The 24515-nt window shown below is 41.7% G+C and overlaps 1 protein-coding gene, 1 long non-coding RNA gene and 3 other non-coding genes across 5 annotated transcripts; 1 reads left to right on the top strand and 4 right to left on the bottom strand.

Moving 5' to 3' along the window:
• Window positions 1–13596: 13596 nt before the first annotated feature.
• rpl37 (ribosomal protein L37) lies at window positions 13597–16062 on the bottom strand. Its single transcript, XM_029709963.1, has 4 exons — window positions 15975–16062; window positions 14933–15068; window positions 14433–14517; window positions 13597–13712 (listed from the first exon to the last, which is right to left on the bottom strand). Exons 1-4 carry the CDS (start codon window positions 15975–15977, stop codon window positions 13643–13645), a joined length of 294 nt encoding a protein of 97 aa, XP_029565823.1. The 5' UTR covers window positions 15978–16062; the 3' UTR covers window positions 13597–13642.
• On the bottom strand, window positions 13748–13831 carry LOC115160327 (small nucleolar RNA SNORD72). The gene has a single exon (XR_003869081.1). It is a non-coding gene; the product is annotated as a small nucleolar RNA SNORD72 (small nucleolar RNA).
• Window positions 14655–14733, bottom strand: LOC115160326 (small nucleolar RNA SNORD72). Its single transcript, XR_003869080.1, has one exon. It is a non-coding gene; the product is annotated as a small nucleolar RNA SNORD72 (small nucleolar RNA).
• On the bottom strand, window positions 15151–15229 carry LOC115160325 (small nucleolar RNA SNORD72). The gene has a single exon (XR_003869079.1). It is a non-coding gene; the product is annotated as a small nucleolar RNA SNORD72 (small nucleolar RNA).
• Window positions 16063–16069: 7 nt separating the features above from the next.
• Window positions 16070–16927, top strand: LOC115159879 (uncharacterized). Its single transcript, XR_003868958.1, has 2 exons — window positions 16070–16455; window positions 16626–16927. It is a non-coding gene; the product is annotated as an uncharacterized LOC115159879 (long non-coding RNA).
• Window positions 16928–24515: the final 7588 nt, after the last annotated feature.

Here is a 24515-nt window from a genome sequence, read left to right as displayed (position 1 = left end):
TAGAGGAGTTAGAGCCCTGTCTATGTTCGTAGATAAGATGAGAGCACCCCTCCAGCTAGGATGGAGTCCGTCACTCCTCAGCAGGCCAGGCTTGGTCCTGTTTGTGGGTGAATCCCAGAAAGAGGGCCAGTTATCTACAAATTCTATCTTTTGGGAGGGGCAGAAAACAGTTTTCATCCAGCGATTGAGTTGTGAGACTCTGCTGTAGAGCTCATCACTCCCCCTAACTGGGAGGGGGCCAGAGACAATTAATCGATGCCGACACATCTTTCTAGCTGATTTACACGCTGAAGCTATGTTGCGCTTGGTGACCTCTGACTGTTTCATCCTAACATCGTTGGTGCCGACGTGGATAACAATATCTCTATACTCTCTACACTCGCCAGTTTTAGCTTTAGCCAGCACCGTCTTTAGATTAGCCTTAACGTCGGTAGCCCTGCCCCCTGGTAAACAGTGTATGATCGCTGGATGATTAGTTTTAAGTCTAATACTGCGGGTAATGGAGTCGCCAATGACTAGGGTTTTCAATTTGTCAGAGCTAATGGTGGGAGCCGTCGGCGTCTCAGACCCCACAACGGGAGGAGCAGAGACCAGAGAAGTCTCGGCCTCCGACTCCGACTCGCTTAACGGGGAGAACCGGTTGAAAGTTTCTGTCGGCTGAATAAGCGACACCGGTTGAGCATTCCTACAGCGTTTCCCTCCAGAAGCCATGAGAAAGTTGTCCGGCTGCGGGGACCGTGCGAGGGGGTTTATACTAACGTTACTATCTGTACTTGCTGGTGGCACAGACGCTGTTTCATCCTTTCCTACACTGAAATGACCCTTGCCTAACGATTGCGTCTGAAGCTGGGCTTGCAGCACAGCTATCCTTGCCGTAAGGCGATCGTTCTCCTGTATATTATGAGTACAACGACTGCAATTAGAAGGCATCATGTTAATGTTACTTAGCTTCGGCTGTTTGAAGTCCTGACGAACCATGTCCAGATAAAACCTCCGGGGTAGGAAAGTTGAATGAAAAAAAAGTTGAGTGAGGGAAAAAGTAAAAATATACGGTAATGAAAAAGTAAAAACCGTCAGGTAGCAAAGTAAAAACGTAAAAATATACGGAAAAAGTAAAAATATACGGTAATGAAAAAGTAAAAACCGTCAGGTAGCAAAGTAAAAACGGCAACAAAAACGCACAGCAGCGTAAACAAGTCTGCCAGACCACTGTTCCAAAGGCAAAATGCGCGAGCGCAAAACCCGAGACGAAAAGTCAAAAAGTTCCATTACCGTTCGTTGAAACATGTCAAATGATGTTTACAATCAATCCTTAGGGTATTTTTTATCATAAATATTCGATAATATTCCAACCGGACAATAGCGTATTCATTACAGATGAAAAAGAAGGAACGGCCTCAGGCAGTCCACTTGTTGAGTCAGCTCTTATTCTCTCCCCAGTCACAGTAGAAGCATGAAACAAGGTTCTAAAAACTGTTGACATCTAGTGGAAGCATTAGGAAGTGCAACATGACCCCACAGACACTGTAGTTTGGATAGGCAATCACTTGAAAAACTACAAACCTCAGATTTCCCACTTCCTGGTTGGATTTTTCTCAGGTTTTTGCCTGCCATATGAGTTCTGTTATACTCACAGACATCATTCAAACAGTTTTAGAAACTTCAGAGTGTTTTCTATCCAAATCTACTAATATGCAAATATTTGACTCTGGGCCCGAGTAGCAGGCAGTTTACTCTGGGCACGCTTTTCATCCGAACGTGAAAATACTGCCCCCTATCCCAAACAGGTTTTAAGATAAAAGTTGAGATGTTCAAATTCTATAGCTCCATCAAGTTTAAATACTTCTACAACAAAGACAATGTGCAGGTGTACAATCCCCTACTGAATCCTCACAACAAACGACTGTAAGAGTCAAAATAATTTTTTGTCCACCAGTCAACAATGCCGCTATTGATACTTTTTGTAATCTGGTGGAGAGAGATATTTAATCCTGCAGTCGTCTAAACACAGACATTGAGAAAGTTGAATGTGATACATTATCGTCCCTGAGCAGTAACAGGAACATGGTTTGGAACCCGCTAACAAAGGAGGCGGCTTAGTATTGTTAAATAAAGACAACTATGACTCTGAGATCATGTCCCAACTCTCTAATGAGACTTGTTACAGCAAGTTGAAAAGCAACCCTACCACCATTTACAAGGATGAAATTGACTATTTTCTCCAAAATGCATTGGCAGAGGGCCATATCTCTCAAGCTGAATTCAAGTATCTTACAAGACTTCCCTTCAGTCCCTCTTATGTATTGCCTTTTTTTATGGTTAAAATTAGAGAAGCCCCCTGGACGGCCTATTGTAGCATGTAATGGCAGTTTAACAACCTATTTCCCATTGTGTTGACCGGATGCTACAGTACGTCCTATATTGGTGTAATTGCCCTCATACTTGAGAGACACTGGCGATTTCATTAAACAACTATCTGAATTTGAAATAGGTGATGACTATTTGGATATCTCTCTCTCATCACCCTAGATGTTGTTTCTTTATGTACTAATGTACCACATTACAAAGGACTGGAGGCTTTAAAGTTATTTTTGGAACAGAGAGGGGACGCCCTCTGCAGGTTTTTTTGTTGGACCTGGCGACTATCTACCTGTACAATAACTTGTTTTTTGTTTGAAGACAGTTACTATTTACAAAAACAGGGAGCAGCTATGGGGCTCCATTTTCTTTCCTTACTATGCATGTTTATTTGTGGGTTATCTGGTAGACAAGTTCATTCGGCACAATAACCCGTTCTCCCAACATATACTTATGTGGAAAATATATATTGATGATGTGTTTCTCTTTGGAAGGGTCCCTTCAATGTGTTTTATGATTTGCTCGCTTACCTAACCTCTCTAGGGTAGGTGGGACGAAATCGTCCCACACTATTCAACAGCCAGTGACACATCAGAGCGCCAAATTTAAAACCACAAAATGTCATAATTCAAAGTTCTCAAACATATGACTATTTTACACCATTTGAAAGATAAGACTCTCATTAATCTAACCACACTGTCCGATTTGAAAAAGGCTTTACAGCGAAAGCAAAACAGTTAGATTATGTTAGGAGAGTTAGATTATGTTAGGAAAGCAAAATTAGATTATGTTAGGAGAGTACATAGTCAGAAATAACCACACAGCCATTTTTCAAGCAAGCATATATGTCACAAAAACCAAAAACACAGCTAAATGCAGCACTAACCTTTGATGATCTTCATCAGATGACACTCCTAGGACATTATGTTATACAATACATGCATGTTTTGTTCAATCAAATTTATATTTATATCAAAAAACAGCTTTTTACATTAGCATGTGATGTTCAGAACTAGCAACTAGCATACACACTGCAAACTTCCGGTGAATTTACTTAATTACTCATGATTAACGTTCACAATATACATAAGAATTATTTTAAGAATTATAGATACAGAACTCCTTTATGCAATCGTGGTGTCAGATTTTAAAATAGCTTTTCGGCAAAAGCACATTTTGCAATATTCTGAGTAGATAGCCCGGCCATCACGGCTAGCTAATTTGACACCCACCAAGTTTGGCCCTCACCAAACGAAGAATTGGATTACCTTTGCTGTTCTTCGTCAGAATGCACTCCCAGGACTTCTACTTCAACAAGAAATGTTGTTTTGGTTCGAAATAATCCATAGTTATATTGAAATAGCTCTGTTTTGTTCGTGCGTTCAGGTCACAAGCCAAAGAGTGATGCGCGAGCGCATTTTGTGACAAAAAAAATAAAAATATTCCATTACCGTATTTCGAAGCATGTCAAACGCTGTTTAAAATCAATTTTTATGCGATTTTTCTCGTAAAATAGCGATAATATTCCAACCGGGTGACGTTGTATTCATTCAAAGACTGAAAGAACAAAATGGAGAATTCAAATGAACGCGCATCTCCAGTGTCACTGTCCCCAGGCAGGCTAGTAACAAACAGAGCTGCTGTACTTAGCCCAGAGACTGCAGACATCTCATTACACTTTCTGGCGCCTTCTGAGAGCCAATGGAAGCCTTAGAAAATGTCACGTTACAGCACAGATGCTGTATTTTCGATAGAGAGGCTACAGAAGAACAATAAATTGTCAGACAGGGCACTTCCTGTATGGAATCTTCTCAGGTTTTGGCCTGCCATATGAGTTCTGTTATACTCACAGACACCATTCAAACAGTTTTAGAAACTTTAGAGTGTTTTCTATCCAAATATACTGAACTGTTATTGAAGTGTTTTCTATAACTAATATATTGCCTCTTATTGGTGTTCGATACCCACATCTAGTGGTTTCTCTAGGTCCCTAGTCTTACAATCCTGTCTTGTTTATTCTGAGGAAATGTTCACATGGTATATGTAAAAGCAATTATTGATTAAATATCTCTGTCTGCTTTTGTATATTTTGTATATCATGCATTCTATTGTCCTAGGTACTGATTGTTTTCTTGCTTGATCATGTGATTGGTTGACAAGATCCCAGCTTGGGAATTTGAAACTGTGTATACTCTCTTTGTTACAATATGCAATGACAATTTGATGGGCAAATATTATAATGAAGTTGCTATTCATTAGTAGTAAAGACCTACATTTAATGACAGGTATTTCAAGTAATAATGCTTTCTACATGAGCACAAAGTTCAAATGTCATAGGCCTACGCAGGTTTTGCCATTGTCTCTTGTCATAATTGAACGCCTTCAGAAAGTATCCATAACCATTAACTAGTTTTTTGTTGTTGTGTTACAGCCTGAATTCAAAATAGATTAAATATATTTGTTTCTCTCACCCATCTACACACAATATCCAATAATGTCAAAATGAAAACATGTTTTTAGAAACTTTGGGACATTTTGAGAAATGAAATATAGAAATATCTAATTGACATAAGTATTCATACCCCAGAGTCAATACATGTAAGAATCACCTTACAGTTGTGAGTCTTTCTGGGTAAGTCTCTACGAGCTTTCCACACCTGGATTGTGCAACATTTGCCCAATATTATTTGGAAAAATCTTCAAGGGCTGCCAAATTGGTTGTTGATCATTGCTAGACAACAATTCTTGCCATAGATTTTCAAGTACATTTCAGTCAAAATTGTAACTCGGCCACTCAGGAATATTCAATGTCTTTTTGATAAGCAACCTCAGTGTAGATTTGGCCTTGTATTTTTGGTTATTTTCCTGCTGAAAGGTGAATTAATCTCCCAGTGTCTGGTGGAAAGCAGATTGAACCAGGGTTTCCTCTAGGATTTTACTTGTGCTTAGCTCCATTCTGTTTATTCAGTCCATTCAGTCCTTAACGATTACAAGCATACCGTTAGCATGATGCAGCCACCACTGTGCTTGAAAATATGGAGAGTGGTACTCAGTAATTTGTTGTATTGGATTTGCCCCAAACATAACACTTTGTATTCAGGACAAAAAGTATTTATTTGCCACATTTTTTGCAGCATTACTTTAGTGCCTTGATGCAAACAGGATGCATGTTTTGGAATAGTTTTTATTCTGTCAAGGCTTCCTTCCTTTCACTCTGTCAGTTAGGGTAGTATTGTGGAGTAACTACAATGTTGTTGATCAATCCTAAGTTTTCTCCGATCACAGCCATTAAACTATGTAACTGTTTTAAAGTCACCAATCCCTGAGCGGTTTCCTTCCTCTCCGGCAACTGAGTTAGGAAGGACGCCTGTATTTCAGTAGTGACTGGTTGAATTGACACACCACCCAAAGTGTAGTTAATACCTTCACCATGGTCAAAGGGATATGCTTTTTTTTTACCCATCTACCAATAGGTTCCCTTCTTTGCGAGGCATTGAAAACCTCCCTGGTCTTCGTGATTGAATCTGCTCGACTGAGGGACCTTATATATAATTGTATGTGTCGTGTACAGAGATGAGGTAGTCATTCAAAAATCATGTTAAACACTATAATTGCACACAGTGTCACGTCCTGACCAATATTTAGGTATTATTTGTATTATATTTGGTCAGGACGTGGCAGAGGTATATTTGTTCTGTATTGTGGGGTTTTGTGTGTGGTGTAGCGGGGTGTGTTAGTTTTGGTATAGGTTCTAGGTTTGTTTTTCTATGTGTAGTTTTGGGTGCTGGACTCTCAATTGGAGGCAGGTGTTTCTAGTTGCCTCTGATTGGGAGTCCTATAAGTAGGTGTGTGTTTGTTTGGTAGGTTGTGGGTAGTTGTATTTGCACTGCGTTAGGTTAGTGGTCGGTTCTTGGTTTCACCTTAATTTAATAAATTAAGATGATGAGCACTAACTCTTCTGCGTATTGGTTCACGTTCTCCGACGATGATTTCGCTATATCGTCTGACGACGAAGAAATCTGTGACACACAGAGTGAGTCCATTTGTATTATTATGTGATTTGTAAAGCACATTTTTACTCCTGAACTTATTTAACCTAGCCATAACAAAGGGGTTGAAATCTAATTGACTTAAGACATTTAATCTTTTCCTTTTTTATTAATTTGTAAACATTTTGAAAACTTAATGGCACTTTGACATTATGGGGTATTGTGTGTAGGCCAGTTACAACCTGAATTTAAAATTGAGATTTGTTGTAACACAAGAAAATATGGGAAAAGTCAAGGGGTGCAAATACTTTCTGAAGGCATTGTGCATACCTTCTGAAAGAGGCCATTTCATCTCTGCCTCGGAGCTGGCCTGTTGCCCGCATCGGTAGGCCCCTGTGTTTGCAAATGTCCGCAAGCGGGACATCCACTATTTTACAGGGATTATAGGTATTTTTAGACATCTGAAACCAACAGGATGAATGTATCACACTAACACAAGACCAATTAACAATACATAGCAAACCTAATGTAAATTAATAGGTGACCTTTACTGCTGTAAACATGTCTCCAATATAATCGCATAGTTTACACAGGCCCACCGCGAACTTTTGACAAATACATCTCCGTGTGAAAAGGCGTCCCATGGTCTGTTTTGTCAATGAACTCAATGTACTCCAAACACTGGGGGTAACCAGATGATCCCAATAATTTAGGTACCCTGGTAAACGATGCACCCCACTGATATGTTATATTGCGAACTGACTGGGACTCGTTTCCCTGTTTACTACTGAAATACATTTTACTTATTAAGTAAAATACGAAAATGAACTGCAATACACTGGTCTCCAATATATTAGCATAACTAGGCTACACAGAACCACGGCGGCCACATTGTATAATTAGAGTATTTTCTTCATATTAAAATGTGTCTCAATCTGAAATGCCTAGCTCTGCCCACTGGGGCGTGGTTTACGGAGCGCTCTTCGAAATAAGCGCTTGTTTATTTTTCCAACGGATAGAGATACAGTACCTCACCACACCGGAACAGAATCCTGCACCTCTCAGCTTCGGACTGTTTCGTTCCGTAACCTATTTGCCAAGGTCCGGTACCTCTCGTGGCATGACACATAATTGTAACTGTTTTCAATGTAAACAAGTATAATAAAAGCAATTATAGTTCATTGAAATTGACTCCTCTGTAATTCTCCTACACCGTAAATAACGTAATGTGAAAAGGTGCCTGACATTCTAGGAATTAATTCGGGTTGGGCCGGCCCGGGATAAGCCTATGGTTTGCGCAACATTGTAGTTTATATAGACCAACGCTGCTACTCTGTTATTATCAGTGCATAGTCACTTGAATAACTCTACCTACGTGTACATATTACCTCAAACAATTCCGAATAATACACCAGGAGTAGTGCTATAATTTAGCCACAGAGTATCAATATCTTAAGTTTAAGTAGCCCAATCACAAGGCATGCCTACAGCCGGGCACGCAGAGGCAAATCTGTGAACACTATGCAGCGAAAACAGTCTTTTCGCAATAATTAAAATACAATAGCAGGGAAACACAGGTTGGAAAGCAAATGGATCCTGCTGAAAAGAGAACACTAATCTGTATGCAGGCTACCAAGTTATCAATTTAGAAATAGGTATATTGAACGAACAGCATTATAACAGAGATAAGCGCATGGGCCATCGCTGGTGAGTTCGCTGGGATCATCTTTCTTTTTCCCAACGCAGTTAAGCCAAAACCACGCCCCGTTATTCAGAGGGGCGTTCTACAATGCTCCCATTGGCTAGCTAGCGTTGTCTCACTCACAGACGATCAGCGCAGAGACAGTGACCTTCCAAGGTAAGAATGGAAAGTGTAATTTAACAATTAGGTGCCTACCGTAATGCAGGCCTATTATTATCATGTTTGTTAACATTTGCCCATGTATTTACTTTCAGAGTTTCAATGAGTTGTAAAAATGTCTCAAAGAACTCTGCTGAATTCCCTAAATTGAAGGTCAGCAAAGTTAACCTAGGCTACTTAACGTTACTAGCTCGGTATTGGAAGTTGTTATATTATAATTTGCAGTCTATTATCAGGTAAAAGCATATGCTTATTATTCATGATTTGTCAAATATTTATTAGCTAACCATTCAGTCGAATACGATATGCAACAGTCATTGAATCTGTCTTTGAGCGTTAAGGACGTTAATGGCTAGTTCGGTCCACGACATTGTTATTATATTTTTCAATGTTGAAATACAAGGGCAAATGTTATTCATCAGTGACTGAAATTTCGCGCTACGTGATATTCAGTTCCGGACTTGGGGAGCGCTCATAGCGTTGTAGAACGCCCCTCTGAATAATGGGGCGTGGTTTTGGCTTAATTGCGTTGGGAAAAGAATGACGCGAGCTGCGCATCATTGGGTCAGTCAGTGAAACTGAAATTCTAGTCTTTTCTAAGACGATAATTTCCTCCTCATATTACACAATATGTGTCTCCACACACCTAAGCCTAGGCTATTGATGGATTCAAGACAATGTATTTTTTTTTTTATCTCAGATTCTGTTTGTCAGTGTCAAAGTAGCCTGTCATTTTGATCATTTATGAGGTATTAAAAAAGATTCTGCTAAAGTCTCCAGTCATCTAAAATTATGTAGAATGTATATTATGTATGAAATGCGTTTATAAAAAGCCAAATTTTTCCCGGACCCTAGGCTACAAAAAAGGTGTGCAACTTCTGTAATTGCTCTACTCTAAATTTTTACTAAATAAAAAGTAACACAATAAAATAACAATAATGAGGCTATATACAGGGGGTACCGGCACCGAGTCAATGTGTGGGGGTACAGATTAGTTGAAGTAATTTGTACATGAAGGTAGGGGTAAAGTGACTATGCATAGATAATAAATAGCGAGTAGCAGCAGTGTAAAAACAAAGGGGGGCTTGGGGGTAGAAGCTGTTAAGGAGCCTTTTGGACCTAGACTTAGCGCTCCGGTGCTGCTTGCCGTGCGGTAGCAGAGAGAAGTCTATTTTTTGGTCCTTCCTCTTACACCGCCTAGTACATAGGTCCTGGATGGCAGGAAGCTTGGCCCCAGTGATGTACTGGGCTGTACGCACTACCCTCTGTAGCGCCTTACGGTCGGCGCCGAGCAGTTGCCATTCCAGGCGGTGATGCAACTGGTCAGGATGCTCTCGATGGTGCAGCTGTAGAACTTTTTGAGGATCTGGGGACCCATGACAAATCTTTTCAGTCTCCCGAGGGGGAACTGTCATGCCCTCTTCATGACTTTCTTGGTGTGTTTGGACCATAGTTTATTAGTTTGTTGGTGATGTGGACACCAATGAACTTGAAACTCTCGACCCGCTCCGCTACAGCCCCGTCGATGTGAATGGGGGCGTGTTTCGGCCCTCCTTTTCCTGTAGTCCACGATCATCTCCTTTGTCTTGCTCATGTTGAGGGAGGGGGTTGTTGTCTTGGCACCACACTGCCAGGTCTCTGACCTCCCTATAGCCTGTCTCATCGTTGTCGGTGATCAGGTCTACCACCAATGTGTCGTCAGCAAACTTAATGATGGTGTTGGAGTCGTGCTTGGCCACGCAGTCGTGGGTGCACAGGGAGTGCAAGAGGGGGCGGTATGGTCTAGGGTTTAAAGCCTATCAGTCTAATCGGGAGTAGGGCCTATAGCCTAAAATAGAACATCATTCATTCAAGTGTTTGAACTGATATAAAGTCGGATGGTTTCGTTGCATCCAATAGCAGTGTAGGCGATAAGGTAACACAAGGAGCCGCTTGTAGATTTACAGCTCTAACGCACATCCACCTCCGACACAGCCAAATCAACCACTATGCAGGTGTCGACCAACGCTAATCTGATTGAATCAAGCCCTAGAACGTTCAGTTTGAGTTTTTTTCCTCTGTTTGCATGGATTATGTCCATAGATCCTGTTGCGTTATTCACTCAGAATCAGTCAGTTGCCATACCCACTCATTACCTTGGGCCCCTAGGGCCTATGTGTGTGTGTAACGTTTCACATTTGGCATTAATAAACATGTTTCTATATTTCATCCAAGTCTTTGAATTACAAAAATATGTGGCTCACAAGATAAAGATATGGTGGAACAGGAAAATGGACAGGGATTTGTCTACCCTAAATACACCATCATCAAGCAGCTTAGGGAAGAGATCCTCCGGCTGTTAGCTCGGCTGCAAAAAAAGGATAACCTGCTTTCTAAGTATGCCGACCTTGCTGTAACCCACACAAACCGAATCTCAGTTTTAAATGCCCCAATATCAAAGATGTCGATGAGTCGGGTGGCGTTGATCTGTCCCAATCCGATGGACAGATGTTAAGCTCAACTCCGTGGCCCAAGGGAGACTGGACACTTAGGCATAGGAGATCAGGGAGGCAGTCAGGTCACCCTTCATCTATCCGAGAAGATCCGATCAACTATCAAATAGCTTTGCCCCGCTTGAGACGGACCTACCAGCCCCGGGAGTCAGCACCGATCCTGGTGTATACCAACAGCCGGCAGCCGCCCAATGGCACCCTCCCCCACTGCCACCGCAGTTCAGGAGGTCACTTCCCCATCGGAGTCCATCACGACCACTATCATTGTGGGCAGCTCGATGGGGAGAGATTTTGGCCTGCCTACAATCTGTGGACCGACCAAGGTCCACTGTTACCCAGGGGCATGTGTCCATGACATCAACTCCCTCCTGCCCACCGTTCTGGCCAACTACTCCAATATTGACACCGTCACTCACGTAGGTTTAAACAACCTTCATTTTAGGCGACCTGAGGAACTGTAAACAAGTACAAGGAAGGAAATAATTATCTCTGGCCCACTCCCGTGCTACCGAAGGGGTTTGGAACGTTTCAGCCGACTCTCTGCCCTGAACGAGTACCTGAAGAAATGTTGCAACGACAGGAATGTCTCTTTTTGTGACAACTTTGATTTGCTGCACTTTTTAAAAGAGACGGGATTCATCCTCAACGCAGAGGTTTCCAGGATTATTTCCAGCAACATCGCAAATAGTTTTAGAAACTGGGGGACAGGGTCTGGTAGTGCTCTAGTTCTCCCTGTCAGAATAAGCAACAGAAGACTTGGAAAGCATATCAACTCCTGTAGAAATGGCACTATGGTTATTGTGAATAGCCTAATTTATGTTCCTTTAACTCCGCTTTCTAGTCAGTTTATACAAACTGTCACCTCCTACCATTCTGATAGATTGGAGACTGTCAGAAAACATGGTTGTAACCTTAATACATTTGGTTGTTATTCCATTGGTTACCTCGAGGCAGATGCCCCAGGCATCACACTCATTGAATATGGCACTTTTAAATGTTAGAGCAATCACTAGTAAAACCTTTCTCGTGAATGACCTCATTACTGAGTGCAAAGTTGACTGCATGTTTCACTGAAACATGGCTGTCATCAGACCATAGTGCCGCTCTTACTGAAGCCCCCCCACTACAGCTTTTCATACTCTTATCAGAAAAGGGGAAAAGGGTGGGGGGAAAGCCTCTATTTTCACTAATGCTCTCACTGTATGGACATTTTGTTTGGCGACTTTGGGTTTAGGACCTATTTAACCAGTCGAGTTTGTCACCCTTGTTGAACATAACTCACAAGAAAACACATCACGTGGCGTTCCACAAGGTTCGATTTTGGGTCTGGTACTGTTCAGTTTATATGTTAACCCTTTGGCAGTGTTATCAGAAAGCACAGCATTGATTTTCACTGCTACGCAGACAATACAAAACGTTACATTTGTGTCACCAGAGGATTTTAGCTCCACGGATAAATTATGACTGTATTTGTGATTTAAATACTTGGATGGCTCACAACTTCCTCCAGATAAATCAAGACAAGACCAAGGTACTTATTGTGGGAGCCAAACCGCTGAGAATCTAGCCGCACATTTTCATTCACGGGCAATAAAGATAACTATTATTTTAGATTCTGAACTTAATTTTGAATCACATTAAGAATGTAACCAAAATAGCTTTTTACCACGTGAGGAACATTGCCACAGTGCAGTCATTTCTCTCAGGCTGATAGTCATGCTTTTATTACAAGAAGGCTTGACTGCAATGCTCTCCTGTCTGGTCTACCCACGAAAGCTATTGGTCAACTGCAAAACATACAGAATGCGGAGTACAGGTACTGATCAGGTACATTACACCAGTTAAGGTCTCTGCACTGGCTGCCTGTGAGTTCTAGAATACATTAAAATTCTCCTACTGATTTTTAAAATCAATCCACAATTGTGCACCTCAAAACATGTCAGACAACGTAAAAGCATATGTACCCAGTAGTTCCCTCAGGCACTGACCTTTTAACTATCCCAAAGCCTAGGACCAAGAGGCAGCCTTTAGTTATGCCCCCAGGCTCTGGAATAGCCTGTCAGAGTACCTGAGGGGGGCCAAAACTGTGGACATGATCTTACATAATTTCAGCTGTTTTTAGTCACTCAGTGTGTCATATGTTTTTAATTAGTCAGTTAAGAACAAATTGTTATTGACAATGACGGCCTACCCCGTGCCAATTGTGCGTCACCCTATGGGACTCCCAATCACGGCCAGATGCGATACAGCCTGGATTCGAACCAGGGACTGTAGTGACACCTCTTGCACTGAGATGCAGTGCCTTAGATCGCTGCACTACTGGGGAGAAGCTGTTGTTTTTCCCAGTAAAGCGTATTCTGTTGCAGTCCATGTCTGAAATGTGCTGTATAAATACAGCTTGATTTGATAAATCACATATCTGAACACGTGTGACCAATAAAATGATTTGACGTAGAACCTAAATGTTACCCCATAACATATTGTTCCCCAGCTTTTGCACTTGCAATGCCAGGATTGTGGGTTTGATTACCAGGACCACCCATACTTAAATGTATGCATGACTAAAGTCAATTTGGATAAAAGTCTGCTAAATGGCATATTTTATAATCTCACCACACACACACACACAACTATAAAAAAGTACTTATCCATACCATTTCCATGGCCGTTAGAGGCTGTCAACCAATGATTAAAGCAGTGGCATGGTAATGAATGCTTGCACTAAATTGGACCAAATGTGCAAGTAGACAGGAAAAAGGGGGGGGGGGTAGGATAAGTAAAAAAAAAAAGTATTATTCAATTGGGATTGGTGAACCCCACAGTTCACACGTATCTGTTGTGGAAAGAATTAATGGATGATTCATGTTATACTGAGAAAAAACCCCAGACGACTCAAAACTATCAACAGCACATTTATTTAAACAAGTAAATCCAAAGTGTGTCTAGGACGAGCTGGAGGCAGCCACTGCAGCACGCTTAGGCTTTGGGGTGGTCCCTTCCCGGAACCCGTTCCTGAAAAGGATGGGGAAAGAAAACAAGACAAGTGAAGCTTGCTTTAGTAAAGATCTTAAAAAATAAAATCATTGATATCATCAGTTCAGACATTTATTTTGTGACATCATTGGCAAGCTCATTTCCACTAGCATTATTTCAAAGCAAGTTGTAACAGAGCAAACAGGCAGATAGCAGTGGCTTATTGGCCACAAACAGACTCAGATCGAGTCACATAAGTGTCAACAACCACAATTTAACTCACATTTTAGAATGGCCTGCATGTCTTTAGCATTTGATTAACTAAGGCCCTTGAGAGCCAGTCCTGCAGGTTTTCATTTCTCCACAAAGGGGTTGAATGTCTGCTGGTTCTCTCTCCACCCTAACTAATTAATCATTCAAGGTCACCAATTAGTAAAGGAACTCCCCTCAACAACAAAAAACCTGCAGACACCGCCCTCCGTGGAATGAGTTTGATACCCCTGCACTAATGTTAACGATTGGCTGGAGTCCACACAAACCAGGGTCCCGTTCAGTAGACAGGAATCAGGAGAAAACGCTTTGAAAGGGGAATAGTCATACTTTAACTTGTCCAATAAGAATGCCATTTCCAGACCCAAACATTTTACCATGTGCCCTACTGAACCACCTTGGTTTTCCAGGCAATGAAGAAAAAGGAAAATAATTTCAGCAGTACTGTGTACCGCTGGCTTTACACGAGTGCTCTGTTGATGTGCTCACCTGAATCTGCGGTAGACGACTCGCAGGTGTCTCAGGCGACCGGACCCAGTGGTGTTCCTCCTCTTGGCCTTAGCACTCCAGTTGTCTACAGAAAGGGACCCGTTAATACACAACTTGTCACAAAGCAGGATCAAAGGTTTGAGGCAAACATTCTCACTCCTGTCAGACGTGGGGTCACACATTATGGAAAGATCTGTCAACCAATGAATGTGCATGCTTGGGGTCTCGTCTCAGTCACAAAGTAAGAATCACTGAAATTCATAAGTTCAGACATTTGTATTGAAAACATCATTGACGAGACACTGGGTAGTAAACATTAATTGTGTCATGCTGCACTGTGTCAAATATTCTAACAAGTCAACAAGGCAAGCAGTTAAAGACAATGCAGTAACAACCCTCATTCAACAAGTTGAGACAGAATGCCCACAGGTCTGACATCTTGGTTACAATATAGCAGTTTTTACAATAAAGCAATTGATCGTTCAAGGAACGGCACTTACATCTTCTCTTGCGTTTCTCGGGATACCCACACTTCCCGCAGGACGACTTCTGCAGGTGGTATGCCTTGGAGCCACAGCGACGGCACAGAGCGTGCGTCTTATTACGCCGCTTTCCGAAGGACGATGTACCCTTCGTCTGAAACACACAAGGTCCATAAGTTGCCAAAGATCTTTGTCATCCAGTGAGCATGCAAGTGAGCATGCATGGAGATGTCAGGATCATGTCTCAGCCAACAAGTAAGAATCACTGAAATTCATATGTTCAGACATTTGTTTTGAAAACATCATTGACAAGATTGGTAATTATTTGCAGAGAATTAGTCATTTGCCGCACTGCCGACTGTATGTTAAGGTAATCAAGCTGGACTACGAACGTTTCTAGTCAAATTCCTGGCAACTTAGTGTAACCGGTGTGAAATGGCTGGCTAGTTAGCAGGGAGCGCAATAATAGCGTTTCAATCGGTAACGTCACTCGCGCATAGACCTTGAAGTAGTTGTTCCCCTTGCTCTACAAGGGCCGTGGCCTTTGTGGGGTGATGGGTAACGATGCTTCGTGGGAGGCAGTTGTGTGCAGAGGGTCCCTGGTTCGAGGCGAGGGACGGAAACTTAACTGTTACATTAGTTCAATGTTTGCTTGAGGCAAGGCAGCTAACTTTAGCAATGCTTCCTTTGCTAGAAAGTTGACGTTAGCCATGTTGACTAGCGGTAGATAGGCATTGAGCTAGCTAGATATATAAATTTATTTAAGTCGTGTGAATAACGCATAGTAGAAAATTATTCACACCCGAAATAATGAGATTTAGTTGAAAGAGCACATTACTTTGCCGGTAGCAAGCTAACTAGCTGAATAGGCAAGATAGCAAGCTTTTAGGCAAGCAAACATTCAAGGTTTTTATACACCATCTAACGTTGACTCAAAAATAATATCGATGAGAAACAATTATCTGTGATTACAAGTCGTAAATTACAACAATTTATGGTAAAATAAACAGATACAGAAATAGATGTTGTACGATACATCTTTGACTATTTTTCCACTCACCATTTTCTTCCTATGGGTGGGTGAAAAGAGACCGGAAAAGCCCTTGGTGTTGCATTAAATCCCAACCGAGGTTGTTCCGGTGTAACAGTAAAATAAGCCCCCTTAATTAGGACAAGCGTTTATTTCAACAAATAGCCGACAGAGTACTAAGGATGTAAACATTGATTTTAATACACTACTCATGGCAAATCCGATCAATTTGTTTTGTTGTTCATGCCAGGTACGGACCATGTTTGAATACTTTAAAATGCATACTTCCTTCTTCGCTGTTACACACATCCAATCATGTTGAACCAGTGATTACTCCAAGGAAGGGAAGAGGAAGAGGGAAGGATATAATGTAAAAAGTATTCTATCTGGGCCACTTCTATAGCTTGCTTCTGAAATGGATATGAATTCACAGATTTCTTCCTTAGCCTATCAAGATAAGGAGTCCACAACGTTCGTCAATACAGAAGTCCTGCTTTGAAAGACTACAGAGGTGGAGTAGCATACAACACAAATAATCCATTTCAATCTGTCAATCAATGTCATTTTGTGATCATCATAGCTTATATAAAAGTTAAATTAATTTTAAAAATAAATAAATTAATAACTGATATGTTTGCAACGTCAATTGCTTTTGAGTGTAATATATTTTTTTGCCACCAGATGTTGCCATTCAGCTGCTGGTGGCTAGGAGGGACAATGATCTAAAGCAGCTTCATCTCCTGTATGCTTTCCCTCATCTGAAACCAATTTAACTGTAACGTTTAAGTGCATTCCTGCTGGGTATCCGCCATATTGCTATTCACAGATTTGTAAAGAGAGGAGAGAGGAAAATGACAGGGATCCACTCTGGATAAATGGACATGGACTCACTGAATGAGCATGTGATGTGGACTGACTATCAGTTGAGTTTATGTTGTGCATTTAGTTTTTCAATGGCAAAACAGAATTATGTATATTTCTAACGTGTATATTGTGACATTATTTTCCAGAGAATTGTATAAACATTGCTGTCTGTCTCTGACATTTCCAACAATGTTTAAATATTCAGATTTGATCTCCAGCTGTCCCATAGTAATGAACGTGTCGGGACGAGACAGAGGCAGGCAGGCAGGCAGTGTTTCTCAGCCAGTCAAAATCATGAATCATTTTTATGAATATACAGTGTGTTCGGAAAGTATTCAGATCCCTTGACTTTTTCCACATTTAGTTACGTTACAGCCTTATTCTAAAATTAATTGAATATTTTTTTACCCTCATAAACCTACACACATAATGACAAAGTGAAAACAGCTTTTTAGAAATGTATGCAAATTTATACAAAAATAAAAAACAGAAATACCTTATTTACATAAGTATTCAGACCCTTTGCTATGAGACTCGAAACTGAGCTTAGGGCTTTGAGTTTAGAGCTTTCCATTGATCATGATTGAGGTGTTTGTACAACTTGATTGGAGTCCACCTGTGGTGAATTCAATTGATTGGACATGATTTGGGAAGGCACACACCTGTCAATATAAGGTCCCACAGTTGACAATGCATGTCAGAGCAAAAACCAAGCAATGAGGTCGTAGGAATTGTCCATATAGCGCAGCGACAGGATTGTGTCGAGGCACAGATCTGGGGAAGGGTACCAAAAAATGTGTGCAGCCTTGAAGGTCCCCAAGAACACAGTGGCCTCCATCATTCTTAAGTGGAAGAAGTTTGGAACCACCAAGATTCTTCCTAGAGCTGGCCACCCGGCCAAACTGAGCAAACGGGGGAGAAGGGCCTTGGTCAGGGAGGTGACCAAGAACCCGATGGTCACTCTAACAGAGCTCAGGAGTTCCTCTGTAGAGATGGGAGAACATTCTAGAAGGACAACCATCTTTTCTGCACTCCACCAGTCAGGCCTTTATGGTAGAGTGGCCAGACAGAAGCCATTCCTCAGGAAAAAAAACATGACAGCCCGCTTGGAGTTTGCTAAATAGCACCTAAAGACTCTCAGACCATGAGAAACAAAATTCTCTGGTCTGATGAAACTAAGATTGAACTCTCTGGCCTGAATGCCAAACGTCACGCCTGGAGGAAACCTGTCACCATAACTGTTGGAAGATTTACCTTCCAACAGGACAACGACTGTTAGCACACAGCCAAGACAACGCAGCAGTGGCTTTGGGACGAGTCTCTGAATGTCCTTGAGTGGCCCAGCAAGAGCCCGGACTTGAACCTGATCGAACAGCTCTGGAGAGACCTGAATTGTGCCTCATTAGCTCATTGTTATGGATGTATCCAAATAAATGTCACTATAAAACAGCTTAAACTAATGCAAAGGCAGCTACTTTGTTGTTATTCTGGCTGTAAGTTAGCCGTAGTTGCCTAGCTAGCAAGCAAGTATGACAATGGAACATTTAGAATGAACAACTGGGTTGCGTCCATAGGTACAGTGCAAAAAGATTGTTCTATCGGTTTGGTTGTAAGAGACATTCAAACAACCAGCCGGCTTGGGTAGCAACTCTAGGTTTGTGTCGGTACTATATCTTGTGGAAGGATGAAATAGTATGAATAAATGAATCAAGATAACATTTTTGATTAAAATACAGAAATCACATGTTGGTAACCCGTTGTATAAAAGTGATAATGCAGTCGAAGCCAGTGTTTGGAGGATATATTTGCACAGTTAGCCGGCCTTGGACTTCACGTCGGGCCTAACAACACCAGTGTCAATATATCCTCCAAACACTGGCTTCTCGGGCATTATCACTTCAATCAATTTTATCAGCAAGAAAAGGTATTTTCAGTGGTATAGTTGATGACAGTAATTATTGTTGTATTTTCACACAAAACTCATATTAGATGTATCGGGGTTAGTGCACCTACAACAAATCCTATGGTATTTTATATTGTTTTTAGACACATTCACATAGTGATATAAAATGTAACTTCTTCCTATAAAGTATCCCAGTACAACCAAGTTAATAACTTTGAGAAATATAAAAAGTCAAATTCATTCCTTTTGAATGATATTCATAAATAAATAAAACATTTGGTGAAATATTTGGTCAAATGAAATATTTTGTTTGGGGCCTCCCGAGTTGCGCAGGGGTCTAAGGCACTGCATCGCAGTGTTGCGGTGTCACTACAGCCTGGGGTTTGATCCTGTGTCATTACCTGCCGTGTCATTACTGGCCGTGATCGGGAGTCCTATAGGGTGTCGCAAAATTGGCCCAGTGTCGTCTGGGTTAGAGGAGGGTTTGGCCGGAGGGGGGCTTCACTTGGCTCATTGCGCTCTAGCGACTCCATGTGGCGGGCCGGGTGCCTGCAGGCTGATTTCGATCATCAGTTGAATAGTGTTTCCTCCGGCACATTGGTGCAGCTGGCTTCCGGGTTAAGCGAGCGAGTGTTAAGAAGTGCGGTTTGGCGTGTCATGTTTCGGAGGATGCATGACTTGACTTTCGCCTCTCCCGAGCCCGTTGGGGAGTTGCACCGATGATACGAGATGTTAATCACGAAATTGGGGAGAAAAAGTTGGTAAAAAAAGATAATAAGAATAATTTGTTTATCAATTTTGTGTTTTCATCCAAATATTTGTTTCAAATAATTGTTCTGTTTTATTACCCCTTATTTTTATTATCAAAGACTGTTACATTTAACCACACCTACTGGGTTAATTGTAACATTTCACCTCTGACACTTTTGGTTTGAATTGTAAACAACTGGTATGTCCCAGAAACGTAGTTACAGTGAGTAATGGTAGCTGAGATATGTATGTTGTCTGAATACAATTTTTTTTAGAGTTTGATTAAAAACATTTTATACAAACAACATATGTGTCTTAGCTACCATTACTCACTGTAACTATGTTACATTTAGCCCCGGTCTACCCTAGCTCAATTTCTTTCCCTCCCTATTGCCTTTGTAAGTAGGCCTATGCTCCCAAATAGTCCTTGAATACCCTACTGAGAATATTCATCATTGATATTTAGGAATATGCCAATTCACTTTAAACCTCTTATTGGGAAAGAGGAAATACATGTAGGCCTAGTGGTATGACATTTATATGGGGTGGGCCTACACACACACAGTAAAAAAAAACATGCGATAGAAGTGTTGAGGGAAAATGATTCGGGCCCAAAACACCAAAACTTCAACCTACAACCAAACACATAACCTAGTCTAAGCAAAATAATGATGCAAGTGTGGATTTTACAGGATTCTTTTTTTTTGCCATTAAGGAGGCTATAGTCATTCTATAAGCTTTTTAAATGTTTTTTGTTTGTTTTATAAAATATAGACATTTGGAAATTAGAATGTCATTCCTTGTCAAAAGCCAGATTTTCCCTTTGTAAGGCCAATAGGATCTATTAGACATATAGGTGAAGACGGGTTTTTACTGGACACTGATTTACTTGTGTGCCCATAGTGCCCAGTAAACACCCGTCTTCACTTGTACTGATCCCCATTAGCTGTTGCAAAAGCAGCAGCTACTCTTCCTAGAAGCATGGCATAATACAGAACATTAGTAGACAAGAACAGCTCAAGGACAGAACTACATACATTTTTTTAAAAAGACACACGTAGCCTACATATCAATGCATACACACAAACTATCTGGGTCAAATAGGGGAGAAACGTTGTACCGTGAGTTGTTGCTTTATCTGTTTTTTGAAACCAGGTTTGCTGTTTATTTGAGCAATATGAGATGGAACGGAGTTCCACACAATAATGGCTCTATATTATACTGTACGCTTTCTTGAATTTGTTTTGGATTTGGGGACTGTGAAAAGACCCTTGGTGGTATGTCTGGTGGGGAAAGTGTTTTTCAGAGCTGTGTGTAAGTTGACTATGCAAACAATTTTGAATTTAACACAACGTTTCTTATAAAAAGAAGAAGTGATGCAATCAGTCTCTTCTCAACTCTTAGCCAAGAGAGGCTGATTTCAATGAAGAGCAAGACGTGCCGCTCTGTTCTGGGCTTAACTAGGTCTTTCCTTGCAGCACTGGACCACATTGCTAGACAAAAATCAAGATTAGACAAAACTAGAGCCTGCAGAACTTGTTTTTTGGAGTGTGGTGTCATCTCTTTATTACGGACAGACCTGTCCCCATCTTTACAAGCAATGAATCTATATGTTTTGACCATGACAGTTTACAATCTAAGGTAAGGCCAAGTCATTTAGTCTCCTCAACTTGTTCAAATCAAATTTCAAATCAAATGTATTTATAAAGCCCTTCTTACATCAGCTGATATCTCAAAGTGCTGTACAGAAACCCAGCCTAAAGCCCCAAACAGCAAGCAATGCAGGTGTAGAAGCACGGTAGCTAGGAAAAACTCCCTAGAAAGGCCAGAACCTAGGAAGAAACCTAGAGAGGAACCAGGCTATGAGGGGTGGCCAGTCCTCTTCTGGCTGTGCCGGGTGGAGATTATAACAGAACATGGCCATGATGTTCAAATGTTCATAGATGACCAGCAGGGTCAAATAATAATAATAATAATCACAGTGGTTGTCGAGGGTGCAACAGGTCAGCACCTCAGGATTAAATGTCAGTTGGCTTTTCATAGCCGATCATTCAGAGTACCTCTACCGCTCCTGCTGTCTCTAGAGAGTTGAAAACAGCAGGTCTGGGACAGGTAGCACGTCCGGTGAACAGGTCAGGGTTACATAGCCGCAGGCAGAACAGTTGAAACTGGAGCAGCAGCACGGCCAGGTGGACTGGGGACAGCAAGGAATCATCAGGCCAGGTAGTCCTGAGGCATGGTCCTAGGGCTCAGGTCCTCCTCCGAGAGAGAGAAAGAAAGAATTAGAGAGAGCATACTTAAATTCACAGAGGACACCGGATAAGACAGGAGAAATACTCCAGATATAACAGACTGACCCTAGCCCCCCGACACATAACCTACTGCAGCATAAATACTGGAGGCTGAGACAGGAGGGGTCGGGAGACACTGTGGCCCCGTCCGACAATTCCCCCGGACAGGGCCAAACAGGCAGGATATAACCCCACCCACTTTGCCAAAGCACAGCCCCACACCACTAGAGGGATAATTTCAACCACCAACTTACCATCCTGAGACAAGGCCGAGTATAGCCCTCAAAGATCTCCGCCACAGCACAACCCAAGGGGGGGCGCCAACCCAGACAGGAAGATCACGTCAGTGACTCAACCCACTCAAGTGACGTGCCCCTCCTAGGGACGGCATGGAAGAGCACCAGTAAGCTAGTGACTCAGCCCCTGTAATAGGGTTAGAGGCAGAGAATCCCAGTGGAGAGAGGGGAACCGGGCCAGGCAGAGACAGCAAGGGCGGTTCGTTGCTCCAGTGCCTTTCCGTTCACCTTGAGACCGAGTCTGCATCTCTCACATGGGTAGGCAGACCATTCCATAAAAATGGAGCTCTATAGGAGAAAGCCCTGCCTCCAGCTGTTTGCTTAGAAATTCTAAAGACAATTAGGAGGCCTGCGTCTTGTGACCGTAGCGTACGTGTAGGTATGTACGGCAGGACCAAATCAGAAAGATAGGTAGGAGCATGCCCATGTAATGCTTTGTAGGTTAGCAGTAAAACCTTGAAATCAGCTCTTGCCTTAACAGGAAGCCAGTGTAGAGAGGCTAGCACTGGAGTAATATGATCACATTTTTTGGTTTTAGTCAAGATTCTAGCAGCCGTGTTTAGCACTAACTGAAGTTTATTTAGTGCTTTATCCAGGTAGACGGAAAGTAGAGCATTGCAGTAGTCTAACCTAGAAGTGACCAAAGCATGGATTAATTTTTGTGCATAATTTTTGGACAGAAAGTTTCTGATCTTTGCAATGTTATGTAGATGGAAAAAAGCTGTGCTTGAAACATTCTTGATATGTTCATCAAAAGAGAGATCAGGGTCTAGAGTAACGCCGAGGTCCTTCACAGTTTTATTTGAGATAACTGTACAACCATCAAGATTAATTTTCAGATTCAACAGAATATTTCTTTGTTTCTTGGGACCTAGAACAAGCATCTCTGTTTTGTCCGAGTTTAAAAGTAGAACATTTGCAGCCATCCACTTCCTTAAAGCCACACCATTCATTACCAGATTCAGCTGTGGTCTAGAACTTAGGGAATGATTTGTACTAAATACAATGCTCTTAGTTTTAGAGATGTTCAGGACCAGTTTATTACTGGCCACCAATTCCAAAACAGACTGCCACTCTTTGGTAAGGGTTTCAGTGACTTCATTAGCTGTGGTTGCTGATGTGTATATGGTTGAATTGTAAGCAAACATGGACACACGTGCTTTGTTTAATGCCAGTGGCAGGTCATTGGTAAAAATGGAAAAGAGTAGAGGGCCTAGAGAGCTGCCCTGCGGTACACCACACTTTAAATGTTTGACATTAGAGAAGCTTCCATTAAAGAAAAACCTTTGAGTTCTATTAGATAGATTGCCATATTGCGGATTCAGAGCTGAGGTTGAAAAGCCATAACACATATGTTTTTTCAACAACAGATTACGGTCAATAATATCAAAGGCTGGACTGAAATCTAACAGTACAGCTCCCACAATCTTCCTATTATCCATTTATTTCAACCAATCATCAGTAATTTGTGTCAGTGCAGTACATGACAGGGCAGGTTACAGGGAAGATTGAAAACAACAAACTGCAGGGATCTAGACAGCCACAAACCAGAGACAATCCACGGTCCCAGTCACAATGGCTAACCGCGTCGCGGGCTGCGTTCAAACCCTCAAGGAAACCTGCTAGCTTGATATGCAGCTAGCAAGCCCAAATAGCTCCTCAGACCCATCCTTGGTTGGCAGGATCACTGGACAGAGACTAGCAGTCCCAGCAACTGATACCAACTGCGTCGCGAGATCCAAACTAAAAAGTTAGCTAGCTACTAAGAACTTTCCAATACACTTTCAAAACAACAAACAAACTTTTTAAAAACAACAAAACCAAGCTCTTCCTCATCCCGCGTTCAACCGGAAGTGAGTGAGAGGCCAAAGGTCTAGGAGTAGCTAATGATTGTCTGTTTGGAAATAAAGAGAGAGCGAGAGAGACAGAGAGAGAGTATCAGCATCAGCATCTCTAGACCAGTCTGCTGTAATGGAAGGAAGCTGCAATTATCAGCATTACCAAACTGTGTGTCACGTCACGCCATTCTTGTTTGTCCTGATTTTGAAGAGAGCTCTTTTGTATATAGGCTAGGCTACTTCATTATTTTCGATCATGTTGTCTTAAGTATTTAACTGAGCTAGCCCATCCTCACGGTGTATGGAACACTGGTAAATGAGACTGGAATATCTGCGTCTTTCTTTTTCCCAATTTTTCTACAATGCTCCCATTGGCTAGCTAGCGTTGTCTCAATCACAGGCATTCAGCGCAGAGACAGTGACCTTCCAAGGTAAGGATGGAAAGGGTAATTTAACAATTAGCTGCCTACCGTAATGCAGGCCTATTATGATCATGTTTGTGTAACCGATGTGAAATGGCTAGCAAGTTAGCATTTCAATCGGTGACGTCACTCGCTCTGAGACCTTGAAGTAGTTGTTCCCCTTGCTCTGCAAGGGCCGTGGCTTTTGTGGAGTGATGGGTAACGATG

The sequence above is a fragment of the Salmo trutta genome, chromosome 23 (assembly GCF_901001165.1).
Source record: "Salmo trutta chromosome 23, fSalTru1.1, whole genome shotgun sequence".
In the NCBI taxonomy this organism is placed as follows: Eukaryota; Metazoa; Chordata; class Actinopteri; order Salmoniformes; family Salmonidae; genus Salmo; species Salmo trutta.
This window is presented reverse-complemented; position numbering and strand designations above follow the sequence as displayed.

What these genes read in the sequence shown, in the direction of transcription:
- rpl37 (XM_029709963.1), bottom strand. An exon ending in CGAGAAACGCAAGAGAAGAT is followed by an intron (nt 14,518 to 14,932) that starts GTAAGTGCCGTT and finishes CCCTTTCTGTAG; the next exon opens with ACAACTGGAGTGCTAAGGCC. An exon ending in GTCGTCTACCGCAGATTCAG is followed by an intron (nt 13,713 to 14,432) that starts GTGAGCACATCA and finishes CATCCTTTTCAG; the next exon opens with GAACGGGTTCCGGGAAGGGA.